The sequence below is a fragment of the Palaemon carinicauda genome, chromosome 2 (genome assembly GCF_036898095.1).
Source record: "Palaemon carinicauda isolate YSFRI2023 chromosome 2, ASM3689809v2, whole genome shotgun sequence".
Classification (NCBI taxonomy): Eukaryota; Metazoa; Arthropoda; class Malacostraca; order Decapoda; family Palaemonidae; genus Palaemon; species Palaemon carinicauda.
In genome coordinates this window covers 43,278,897-43,291,298 of record NC_090726.1, presented here as the reverse complement: position 1 = coordinate 43,291,298, position 12,402 = coordinate 43,278,897, and the positions used below count along the sequence as shown (strand labels likewise).

Here is a 12,402-nt window from a genome sequence, read left to right as displayed (position 1 = left end):
TTTTCTTTTAATTCTGAAAAATTATCGACCACAAATTTCATCAGTCAAAAAAAAAAAAAAAAAAAAAAAAAAAAAAAAAAAAAAAAAAAAAAAAAAAAAAACGGTTCACAATTTTCTTTTGAATTCTTTGAAAAAAAAATTCCACAATTTTCATCAGTACCACATGAAGACAATAACAACAGTCTGTGAGTCTAAAACCTCACCCACATCTAAATATAAATAAAAACATTAAAACAATATCAAATCTTATGAGTAGCTCAAACGAGGTATGATACGAGACACCAAATTAAAGTAGAGTCAAAATACCATTACAGTATTTGACCAATCAACATTCTATATACTTTCTTCTCATCTGACTGCTAATTACATTACCCTATTAGCCTATACACTATCTCTAATGACTATAACATTCATCACTCGAAATGGTTCGAAAAATGACAGACAACAATTATCATCAACCTTTTTAGGGGGTAATTATTACTTATTATTGTTTTTCCTTCTAGTGTAGTGCTCGCTTTTTTTGACATTAAGACATCGCAAGATGATATTTTGTCATTAACACTAACGTATTCCTAAGGCACACGGCATCATTGCTATCATTTTCATCATTAGAAGAAGGAACGAGTGTGTCATATTCAATTCACCAAGTTCAGTTCATATCACTCGGGTATACCGCGCGATAATTTCACCCACGCGATTTTTTACCGCGCAACGTTTTCACCCACCTTGCGTTTTTTAATGTGTAACATATTACCGCACGGTTTTTTTCACCAATATTGCGTTTTTTATTACCATAAGACATTTTCACGAATATTGCGTTTTTTTTTTTTTACCACACGACATTTTCACCAACATCCCAGTTTTTTACCGCACGACATTTTCATGCATGCGTTTTTTTGTACCTCACGACATTTTCACCAACACCTCTTTCTTTACCACTAATATTTTCACGAACATTTTTTTTTTTTTTTACTGCACATTTTCACCAATATCGCGTTTTTATTACCATGCAACATTTCCACCAACATCGCATTTTTTACCACACGATATTTTCACCAATGCGTTTTTATTTTACCGTACGATACTTTCACCTACATTGCGTTTTTTTTTCTTTTCGTTTTTTACCGCAGGACATTTTCACCAACATCACTTTCATTTACCACGGGACATTTTTACCAACCACGCGTTTTTTTAAAAAGTTATACACACGCCTTTTACATAGTCTCCGACGTCCGCATCGATACGCCCACATACTGGTGGTCACCACCTCGTGGGCGTGATAGAAACACCGCCAGAAGACGGCACAACCGCCGCCGTGGCACTGCTCGAGGTGTCTACCCCTCCCGTCGTAGTCACTGGAGAAGAGGCCCTTGGGGAGGAGAGAGACGTTGCCGGCGAGGATGATGCTGAGCGATGGCCAGCCCCCTCCAAGACGGTGACGGGGGCTCGGGCGGGGGCAACCGTCGACGTGACCGTCGGAGAGGAGAAGAGGGGCAAGGAATTAGTCGACATGGAGGTGCTACTCGACATTAAGGAAGGCGACGGCAGGAGCAAGGAGGATGTGAGGCTCGAGGTTAGAGAGGCAGCCAGGGCGGGAGACAGGGGCGTCTGGGTGAGGGAGGGCGGCATCACGCCCAGCCTCAACCCTCCCGAAGCCCCGAAAAGACCCGAGAAGAGACCCGGGAAGCCCATGGGTGGCGTTAGGTGCAGAGGGTGCGGCAAACGATGCTCTAAAAGGGAGGTGACGTCCGGACTCAGGGGGTCGACGCGTCCGCCGTTGGCGTGAACGGACGATAGCCTTTCCCTAACGAGCAAGGGGACGGTCAGCCGTCGGAGGGCGTTGGGCAGGGACCCCAAGGACCCCGTGGAGGAGATGTAAGGGTGCTCCAACGACGACGGCAAACCCTTCTCCCTGTAGAGCTTCTTCGTCTTGTACCTGTGATTCTGGAACCAGATCTTGACCTGCGTCGGGGTGAGGTTAATGAGGGAGGCCAGGTGTTCCCTCTCGGGCGCCGAGAGGTAGCGCTGCTGACGGAAGCGCCTCTCGAGTTCGTACGTCTGCGATTTGGTAAAGAGAATCCTCCTCTTCCGTTTCCGGCTGGGAATTTCAGGGCCCCCTTCCAGCTCCACGGATTCCATTCCTTCGGGTACCTCTTCGTCGTCGTCTTCGTCTTCGTCCTCGTCGTCGTCTTCTATCACGTGGGTGTTCTCCGTGGAATCGGCTGCGGCCTGGACAGGGTTGCGGTCATTGAGGTGTGCTGGAATGCTCTGGGGAGGAAGTGCCTTCGGAGGGGATTCATTGCAGGCGGTATTCACCATCAGCGACTGCGTCAGGGCATCAGCTGGAAGGGGGAGAAGAAAATAGTAATTAATCAAATGAAAATCTTTAATTTAATTAAACTACAATTATTCAGGTTCATGATACTCAACCATGAAATTATGACTATCCTCAAGTAAACAAAGGGACTAATAATGTCTATTTGACTTGAGGTAAACAAATGGATTTACAATTACTATTTGGCTTCGAGGAGAAGTAAAGGACTAACAATTACTATCTTACTTGAAATAAACAAAAGGACTAACAATTACTATTTGACTTCGAGGTAAACAAATGGACTAACAATTAATATTTGACTTCGAGGTAAACAAATGTACTAACAATGACTATTTGACCTGAGGTACACAAATTGACTAACAACTACTATTTGACCTGAGGTACACAAATTGACTAACAACTACTATTTGACCTGAGGTACACAAATTGACTAACAACTACTATTTAACTTGAGGTAAACAAATGGATTAAAAATTAATATTCTAATCTACAATTAAACTATGGCCATTCACAAGTAAACAAAAGAACGAACATATAACATTCTAAACATATACACTAAATATATAAACGTGAGCCTGTCTATTTTAAGGTTTATCACAAAATCGAACTGAATTTCAAAATTATCCGCGTGAAATTTAAATACATCAAAGAGTTATAGAAACTCATCCGGAAAAGGCCAATTAAAATAAAAACGGATTATATAATTAATTACTGATTAACCTACATAGTGCAAATATATGGGAGTGACTATAAAATGATTATATTCTTCATTAAAACTTAATGAAAAATTGAACAATCATGAATATTGATTCATGTCCTCCAGTTATATTAAAATGATAAACTATGTACCTAGCGTGTTTAAGAATCACAGTATTATTATTATTATTATTATCATCATCATCATCATCATCATCATCATCATCATCATCATCATCATCATCATCATTATTATTATTATTAGCTAAGCAACAACCCTAGTTGGAAAAGCAGAATCCTATAAGCCCAAGGGCTCCAACAGGGAAAAATAGCCCAGGAAAGAAACTAAGCAAATAAATAAACGACATAAAAAATAATGAAAAATCAAAACATCTTAAAAGCATTAACATAAAAACAGATATTTCATATATAAAAAGACTTATGTCAGGCCGTTCAACATGAACACATTTGCTGCAAATTTGAACTTTTGAAGTTTTACATAAGCAAGTAACAATAAAACACCACGAAAAAATAAACTGATTTATGGACGTCAAACCTCAAAATAAGAACTAGGAACTTATAAAGCGCTTCGCAAAAAACTGCAATTTTCCATGGAGTATTACCATTTAAGTCAGGGGAAGAACAGCAAGTAATATACATCTCAGCACAAAGAGAGCAAGTAAAATAGATCTCAGCACAAGAGGAGCAAGTAATATACATCTCAGCGCAAGGAGAGCAAGTAAAATGGATCTAAGCACAAGGAGAGCAAGTAAATTAGATCTCAGCACAAGGAGAGCAAGTAATATACATCTCAGCACAAGGAGAGCAAGTGATATACATCTCAGCGCAAGGAGAGCAAGTAAAATAGATCTCAGCACAAGGAGAGCAAGTAATATACATCTCAGCGCAAGGAGAGCAAGTAAAATAGATCTCAGCACAAGGAGAGAAAGTAATATACATCTCGGCGCAAGGAGAGCAAGAAAATAGATCTCAGTACAAGGAGAGCAAGTAATATACATCTCAGCGCAAGGAGAGCAAGTAAAATAGATCTCAGCACAAGAAGAGCAAGTAAAATAGATCTCAGCGCAAGGAGAGCAAGTAATATACATCTCAGCGCAAGGAGAGCAAGTAATATACATCTCAGCGCCAGGAGAGCAAGTAATATACATCTCAGCGCATGGAAAGCAAGTAATATACATCTCAGAGCAAGTAAAATATATCTCAGTACAAGGAAAGCAAGTAAAATAGATCTCAGCACAAGGAGAGCAAGTAATATACATCTGAGCACAAGGAGAGCAAGTAATATACATCTCAGCGCAAGGAGAGCAAGTAATATACATCTCAGCACAAGGAGAGCAAGTAAAATAGATCTCAGCACAAGGAGAGCAAGTAATATACATCTCAGCGCAAGGAGAGCAAGTAAAATAGATCTCAGCACAAGGAGAGCAAGTAATATACATCTCAGCACAAGGAGAGCAAGTAAAATAGATCTCAGCACAAGGAGAGCAAGTAATATACATCTCAGCGCAAGGAGAGCAAGTAAAATAGATCTCAGCACAAGGAGAGCAAGTAATATACATCTCAGCATAAGAAGAGCAAGTAAAATATATCTCAGCACAAGGAGAGCAAGTAAAATATATCTCAGCACAAGGAGAGCAAGTAATATACATCTCAGCGCAAGGAGAGCAAGTAAAATAGATCTCAGCACAAGGAGAGCAAGTAATATACATCTCAGCACAAGGAGAGCAAGTAAAATAGATCTCAGCGCAAGTAGAGCAAGTAAAATATATCTCAGCACAAGGAGAGCAAGTAATATACATCTCAGAACAAGGAGAGCAAGTAATATACATCTCAGCACAAGGAGAGCAAGTAAAATAGATCTCAGCACAAGGAGAGCAAGTAATATACATCTCAGCATAAGAAGAGCAAGTAAAATATATCTCAGCACAAGGAGAGCAAGTAAAATATATCTCAGCACAAGGAGAGCAAGTAAAATATATCTCAGAACAAGGAGAGCAAGTAATATACATCTCAGCACAAAGAGAGCAAGTAAAATATATCTCAGCACAAGGAGAGCAAGTAAAATATATCTCAGCGCAAGAACAGCAAGAACAATATATCTCAGCGCAAGGAGAGCAAGTAAAATATATCTCAGAACAAGGAGAGCAAGTAATATACATCTCAGCACAAGGAGAGCAAGTAAGATATATCTCAGCGCAAGAACAGCAAGAAAAATATATCTCAGCACAAGGAGAGCAAGTAAAATATATCTCAGAACAAGGAGAGCAAGTAATATACATCTCAGAACAAGGAGAGCAAGTAATATACATCTCAGCACAAGGAGAGCAAGTAAAATATATCTCAGCGCAAGAACAGCAAGAACAATATATCTCAGCACAAGGAGAGCAAGTAAAATATATCTCAGCACAAGGAGAGCAAGTAAAATACATCTCAGAACAAGGAGAGCAAGTAATATACATCTCAGCACAAGGAGAGCAAGTAAAATAGATCTCAGCACAAGGAGAGCAAGTAATATACATCTCAGAACAAGGAGAGCAAGTAAAATATATCTCAGCACAAGGAGAGCAAGTAATATACATCTCAGCACAAGGAGAGCAAGTAAAATATATCTCAGAACAAGGAGAGCAAGTAATATACATCTCAGAACAAGGAGAGCAAGTAATATACATATCAGCACAAGGAGAGCAAGTAAAATATATCTCAGCGCAAGAACAGCAAGAACAATATATCTCAGCACAAGGAGAGCAAGTAAAATAGATCTCAGCACAAGGAGAGCAAGTAATATACATCTCAGCACAAGGAGAGCAAGTAAAATATATCTCAGCGCAAGAACAGCAAGAACAATATATCTCAGCACAAGGAGAGCAAGTAAGATATATCTCAGCGCAAGAACAGCAAGAACAATATATCTCAGCACAAGGAGAGCAAGTAAGATATATCTCAGCGCAAGAACAGCAAGAACAATATATCTCAGCACAAGGAGAGCAAGTAAAATATATCTCAGAACAAGGAGAGCAAGTAATATACATCTCAGCACAAGGAAAGCAAGTAAGATATATCTCAGCGCAAGAACAGCAAGAACAATATATCTCAGCACAAGGAGAGCAAGTAAAATATATCTCAGTACAAGGAGAGCAAGTAATATACACTTCAGCACAAGGAGAGCAAGTAAGATATATCTCAGCGCAAGAACAGCAAGAACAATATATCTCAGCACAAGGAGAGCAAGTAAAATATATCTCAGAACAAGGAGAGCAAGTAATATACATCTCAGCACAAGGAGAGCAAGTAATATACATCTCAGCACAAGGAGAGCAAGTAAAATATATCTCAGCACAAAGAGAGAAAGTAAAATATATCTCAGCACAAGGAGAGCAAGTAATATACATCTCAGCACAAGGAGAGCAAGTAAAATATATCTCAGCACAAGGAGAGCAAGTAAAATATATCTCAGCACAAGGAGAGCAAGTAAAATATATCTCAGCACAAGGAGAGCAAGTAATATACATATCAGCACAAGGAGAGCAAGTAAAATATATCTCAGCGCAAGAACAGCAAGAACAATATATCTCAGCACAAGGAGAGCAAGTAAAATATATCTCAGCACAAGGAGAGCAAGTAATATACATCTCAGCACAAGGAGAGCAAGTAAAATATATCTCAGCACAAAGAGAGAAAGTAAAATAGATCTCAGCACAAGGAGAGCAAGTAATATACATCTCAGCACAAGGAGAGCAAGTAAAATATATCTCAGCACAAGGAGAGCAAGTAAAATATATCTCAGCACAAGGAGAGCAAGTAAAATATATCTCAGCACAAGGAGAGCAAGTAAAATAGATCTCAGCACAAGGAGAGCAAGTAATATACATCTCAGCGCAAGGAGAGCAAGTAAAATATATCTCAGCAAAAGGAGAGCAAGTAAAATAGATCTCAGCACAAGGAGAGCAAGTAATATACATCTCAGCGCAAGGAGAGCAAGTAAAATATATCTCAGCAAAAGGAGAGCAAGTAAAATATATCTCAGCACAAGGAGAGCAAGTAATATACACCTCAGCACAAGGAGAGCAAGTAAAATATATCTCAGCACAAAGAGAGCAAGTAAAATATATCTCAGCACAAGAAGAGCAAGTAATATACATCTCAGCACAAGGAGAGCAAGTAAAATATATCTCAGCAAAAGGAGAGTAAGTAAAATAGATCTCAGCACAAGGAGAGCAAGTAAAATAGATCTCAGCACAAGGAGAGCAAGTAATATACATCTCAGCGCAAGGAGAGCAAGTAAAATATATCTCAGCAAAAGGAGAGCAAGTAAAATAGATCTCAGCACAAGGAGAGCAAGTAATATACATCTCAGCGCAAGGAGAGCAAGTAAAATATATCTCAGCAAAAGGAGAGCAAGTAAAATAGATCTCAGCGCAAGAAGAGCAAGTACAATATATCCCTTCGCACATAGCAAGTATTCCAACGAAAGAAAAAATTCTATTTGACAGTGACCACGAAGGAATTAGAACGCGAAATGAAAGTACGCATAAAGATAATGACTTAAATTGACCAGTACACGTAATCTCCAAACACGCTGTCCACCCCAATTGTCTTTTCCTCTTCATATTCCTATTTCCCCAACCGGAGTCTTATCTATTATCATTCAAGAATAAAAGTAAGAACAACGATAGATATGATAAAGGGTAAAACAAACAAAAAATAACTAGAAATGGAACCAGCCAACGATAAGAAATATCCAGCTGACATGACGGCTTATTGATTGCGGACGCCACTCGCATGATAAGGCATGAAAGGCGGTGTGGCTAAGCTAGACATGCAGGCAACAAAAAGACGTGTGACTAAGTCAGACATGCAGGCAAAAAAAGACGTGTGGCTAAGCCAGAAATGTTGGCAAAAAAAGACGTGTGGCTAAGTCAGACATAAAGAAAAAAAAGACGTGTGGCTAAACCAGACATGTAGGCAACAAAAAGACGTGTGGCTAAGCCAGATATGCAGGCAAATAAGACTTGTGGCTAAGCCAGGTATGCAAGAAAAAAAGACGAGTGGCTAAGCCAGACATGCAGACAAAAACGACGAGTGGCTAAGCCAGACATGCAGGCAAAAAAGACCTGTGGCAAAGCCCGACATGCAGGAAAAATGACGTATGGCCAAGCCAGACATGCAGGCAAAACAAAATGTGTGGCTAAGCCAGACATGTAGACAAAAAGATATGTGGCTAAGCTAGACATACAGGAAAAAGACATGTGGCTAAGCCAGACATGCAGGCAGAAAGGGTCGTGTGGCTAAGCTAGACATGCAGGCAGAAAGGGTCGTGTGGCTACACCAGACATGCAGGCAAAATAAAAGACGTGTGGCTAAGCCAGTCATGTAAGCAAAAAAAAAAGACGTGTGGCTAAGCCAGACATGTAGGCAAAAAAAGGCGGTGTGGCTAAGCTAGACATGCAGGCAACAAAAAGACGTGTGGCTAAGCCAGACATGTATTAAAAAAAAGACGTGTGGCTAAGCCAGACATGCAGGCAACAAAAAGACGTGTGGCTAAGACAGACATGTATTAAAAAAAGACGTGTGGCTAAGCCAGACATGTAGGAAAAAAAGACATGTGGCTAAGCCAGACATGCAGGCAACAAAAAGACGTGTGGCTAAGCCACACATGCAGGCAAAAAAGTCTGGTGGCTAAGCCAGATATGCAGGCAAAAAAGACGAGTGGCTAAGCCAGACATGCAGGCAAAAAAAGATGTGTGGCTAAGCCAGACATGCAGGCAAAAAAAGATGTGTCTAAGCCAGACGTGCAGGCAAAAAAAAAAAGACGTGTGGCTAAGCCAAACATGCAGGCAAAAAGACATGTGGCTAAGCTAGACATACAGGAAAAAGACGTGTGGCTAAACCAAACATGCAGGCAAAAAAGACGTTGGCTAAGCCAGACATGCAGGCAAAAAAGTTCGTGTGGCTAAGCCAGACATACAGGAAAAAAAGACGTGTGGCTAAGCCAGACATGCAGGCAAAAAATGACGTGTGGCTAAGCCAGACATGCAGGCAAAAAATGACGTGTGGCTCAGCCAGACATGAAGGCAAAAAAGGTCGTGTGGCTCAGTCAGACATAAAGGAAAAAAAGACGTGTGGCTAAGCCAGACATGCAGGAAAAAGGACATGTGGCTTAGCCAGACATGCAGGCAAAAAAGGTCGTGTGGCTAAGCAAGACATGCAGGCCAAAAAGACGTGTGGCTAAGCCAGACATGCAGGCAAAAATTATGTGTGGCTAAGCCAGACATGCAGGTAAAAAAGACGTGTGTCTAAACCAGACATGCAGGCGATAAAAGACGTTTGGCTAAACCAGACTTGCAAGCAAAAATGACGTGTGGCTAAGCCAGACACGCAGGTAAAAAAGACGTGTGGCTAAGCCAGACATACATGCAAAAAAAGATGTATGGCTAAACCAGACATGCAGGAGAAAAAAGACGTGTGGCTAAACTAGACATGCGGGAGAAAAAAGGCCGTGTGGCTAAGCCAGACATGCAGACAAAAAAAAAGACTACACAGATCTAAAAAGCATGCAGTGATACGAGTCTATGATAAGTAACTATTTACTCAATGGGCAATTTTCATTGTTGGAGGCCTTGGGCTTATAGCATCTTGCTTTCCCAATCAGGGTTGTAGCTTAGCAAATAATAATAATAATAATAATAATAATAATAATAATGGATGAACGAAAGTGTCATATTCATAGTCCGATGTCTTTGTGGCTTTTTCTAATAATCTAATAAATACCCTAAGTCCTTAATTGCCTTTTCTAATAAATATCTTAAGGTCTTACTGCCTTTTCTAAACAATCTTAAGGTCTTGATGCCTTTTCTAATAAATATCTTAAGGTCTTGTTGCCTTTTCTAAACAATCTTAAGGTCTTGATGCCTTTTCTAATAAATATCTTAAGGTCTTGATGCCTTTTCTAAACAATCTTAAGGTCGTGGTGCCTTTTCCAATAAATATCTTAAGGCCTTGCTGCCTTTTCTAATAAATATCTTAAGGTTTTGTTGCCTTTTCTAAACAATCTTAAGGTCTTGATGCCTTTTCTAAACAATCTTAAGGTCTTGCTGCCTTTTCTAAACAATCTTAAGGTCTTGCTGCCTTTTCTAAACAATCTTAAGGTCTTGATGCCTTTTCTAATAAATATCTTAAGGTCTTGCTGCCTTTTCTAAACAATCTTAAGGTCTTGATGCCTTTTCTAATAAATATCTTAAGGTCTTGCTGCCTTTTCTAAACAATCTTAAGGTCTTGATGCCTTTTCTAAACAATCTTAAGGTATTGATGCCTTTTCTAAACAATCTTAAGGTCTTGATGCCTTTTCTAATAAATATCTTAAGGTCTTGCTGCCTTTTCTAAACAATCTTAAGGTCTTGTTGCCTTTTCAAAACAATCTTAAGGTCTTGCTGCCTTTTCTAAACAATCTTAAGGTCTTGTTGCCTTTTCAAAACAATCTTAAGGTCTTGATGCCTTTTCTAAACAATCTTAAGGTCTTGACTGCCTTTTCTAATAAATATCTCAAGGTCTTGCGGCCTTTTATAAACAATCTTAAGGTCTTGCTGCCTTTTCTAATAAATATCTTAAGGTCGTGGTGCCTTTTCCAATAAATATCTTAAGGCCTTGCTGCCTATTCTAAATAAGTAAAGTATACAAAAACATTTTTATATCATAAACGATAAATCTTGAATCCACACATCATCACTATCATTATCATCATCATTATCATCATCATTATCATCATCTCCTCCTCCTACGCCAATTGACGCAAAGGGCCACACAGTTACTCTTAATTAAAGGTAAATACATATGACATATTGATTTAAATTTGCTATACGTTAAGCAGAGAATTACATGAAATTGAATATATTTTAAGTTAATGTTATGAAGAAAAGAACATGCAATTATATATACTTTAAGTTAATGTTATGAAGAGAAGAACATGCAATTAAATATATTTTAAGTTAATGTTATGAAGAGAAGAACATGCAATTAAATATATTTTAAGTTAATGTTATAAAGAGAACATGCAATTAAATATATTTTAAGTTAATGTTATGATGAGAAGAACATGCAATTAAATATATTTTAAGTTAATATTTTGATGAGAAGAACGTGCTATAAAATAGATTTTAAAGTTAACATTATGAAAAAAAGAAGAGAGAATTAAGTAGATTTTAAACTTAACATTGCGAAGGAAAGAACACGCAATTAAATAGACATTGAATTAACATTATGAAGAGAAGAACATGCGATTAAATAGATTTTAGTCAACATTAAGAAGAGAAGACCGTACAATTAAATACATTAAATTAATATTATGAAGAGAAGAACATCCGATTAAATAGAATTTAAGTCAACATTAAGAAGAGAAGGCCTTGCAATTAAATAGATTTTAAAATTTGCATTAAAAAGAGAAGAACATGCGATTAAATAGAATTTAAGTCAACATCAAGAAGAGAAGACAGTACAATTAAATACATTAAATTAATATTATGAAGAGAAGAACATGCGATTAAATAGAATTTAAGTCAACATTAAGAAGAGAAGGCCTTGCAATTAAATAGATCTTAAAATTAGCATTATAAAGAGAATTATTACGGCTATGATTCTTTACTTCTATGACAAAATACATCAAATATAAAGATTCTTCTCTTCTTAAGCAAAAAGATCCTAGCAAAAAAAAAAAAAAAAAAAAAAAAAAAAAAAAAAAAATTTCAAATGAAGGACTCACGAAGACCTACCTGACGAAGGCTTGTCAGGCAGCTGCAGAAGATCCCTGACGGAGAAGCTCCTGACGCGGCTACCTGGAGGTCCCTCCGGTTTCTGCATGGCGGCGAAGTCCCCCGAGAGAAAATATCAAATGAACAAGCAGTTCGCGGCCATCAATCTCCGTTCGTCTTTATCGGTTGTTCATCATCGTAACCACATCCACATTCCATCTTCCGTTTCTTTGCATGAAATGTTTATTGCATGAAATGTTGATTGCATGTAATGTTTATGCAATGTCATCGTAACCACATCCAAATTCCATATTCCGTTTTTTTGTATGAAATGTTTATTACATGAAATGTTGATTGTCTGAAATGTTTATGCAATGTTATCGTAACCAAATCCACATTCCATCTTCCGTTTTTTTGCATGAAATATTGATTGCAGGAAATGTTTATGCAATGTTATCGTAACCACATTCACATTCCATCTTCCGTTTTTTTTTTTTGCATGAAATGTTTATTGCATGTAATGTTTATGCAATGTCATCGTAACCACATCCACATTGCATCTTCCGTTTTTTGCAGTGAAATGTTTATTGCATGAAACGTTCATGCAAT

The 12,402-nt window shown here is 38.3% G+C and overlaps 1 protein-coding gene across 1 annotated transcript; it reads right to left on the bottom strand.

The window, feature by feature from the left end:
- Window positions 1-200: 200 nt before the first annotated feature.
- Window positions 201-11,902, bottom strand: LOC137616273 (homeobox protein Nkx-2.8-like). Its single transcript, XM_068345902.1, has 2 exons — window positions 11,815-11,902; window positions 201-2,342 (listed from the first exon to the last, which is right to left on the bottom strand). Exons 1-2 carry the CDS (start codon window positions 11,900-11,902, stop codon window positions 1,261-1,263), a joined length of 1,170 nt encoding a protein of 389 aa, XP_068202003.1. The 3' UTR covers window positions 201-1,260.
- Between the last annotated feature and the right edge of the window lie 500 nt (window positions 11,903-12,402).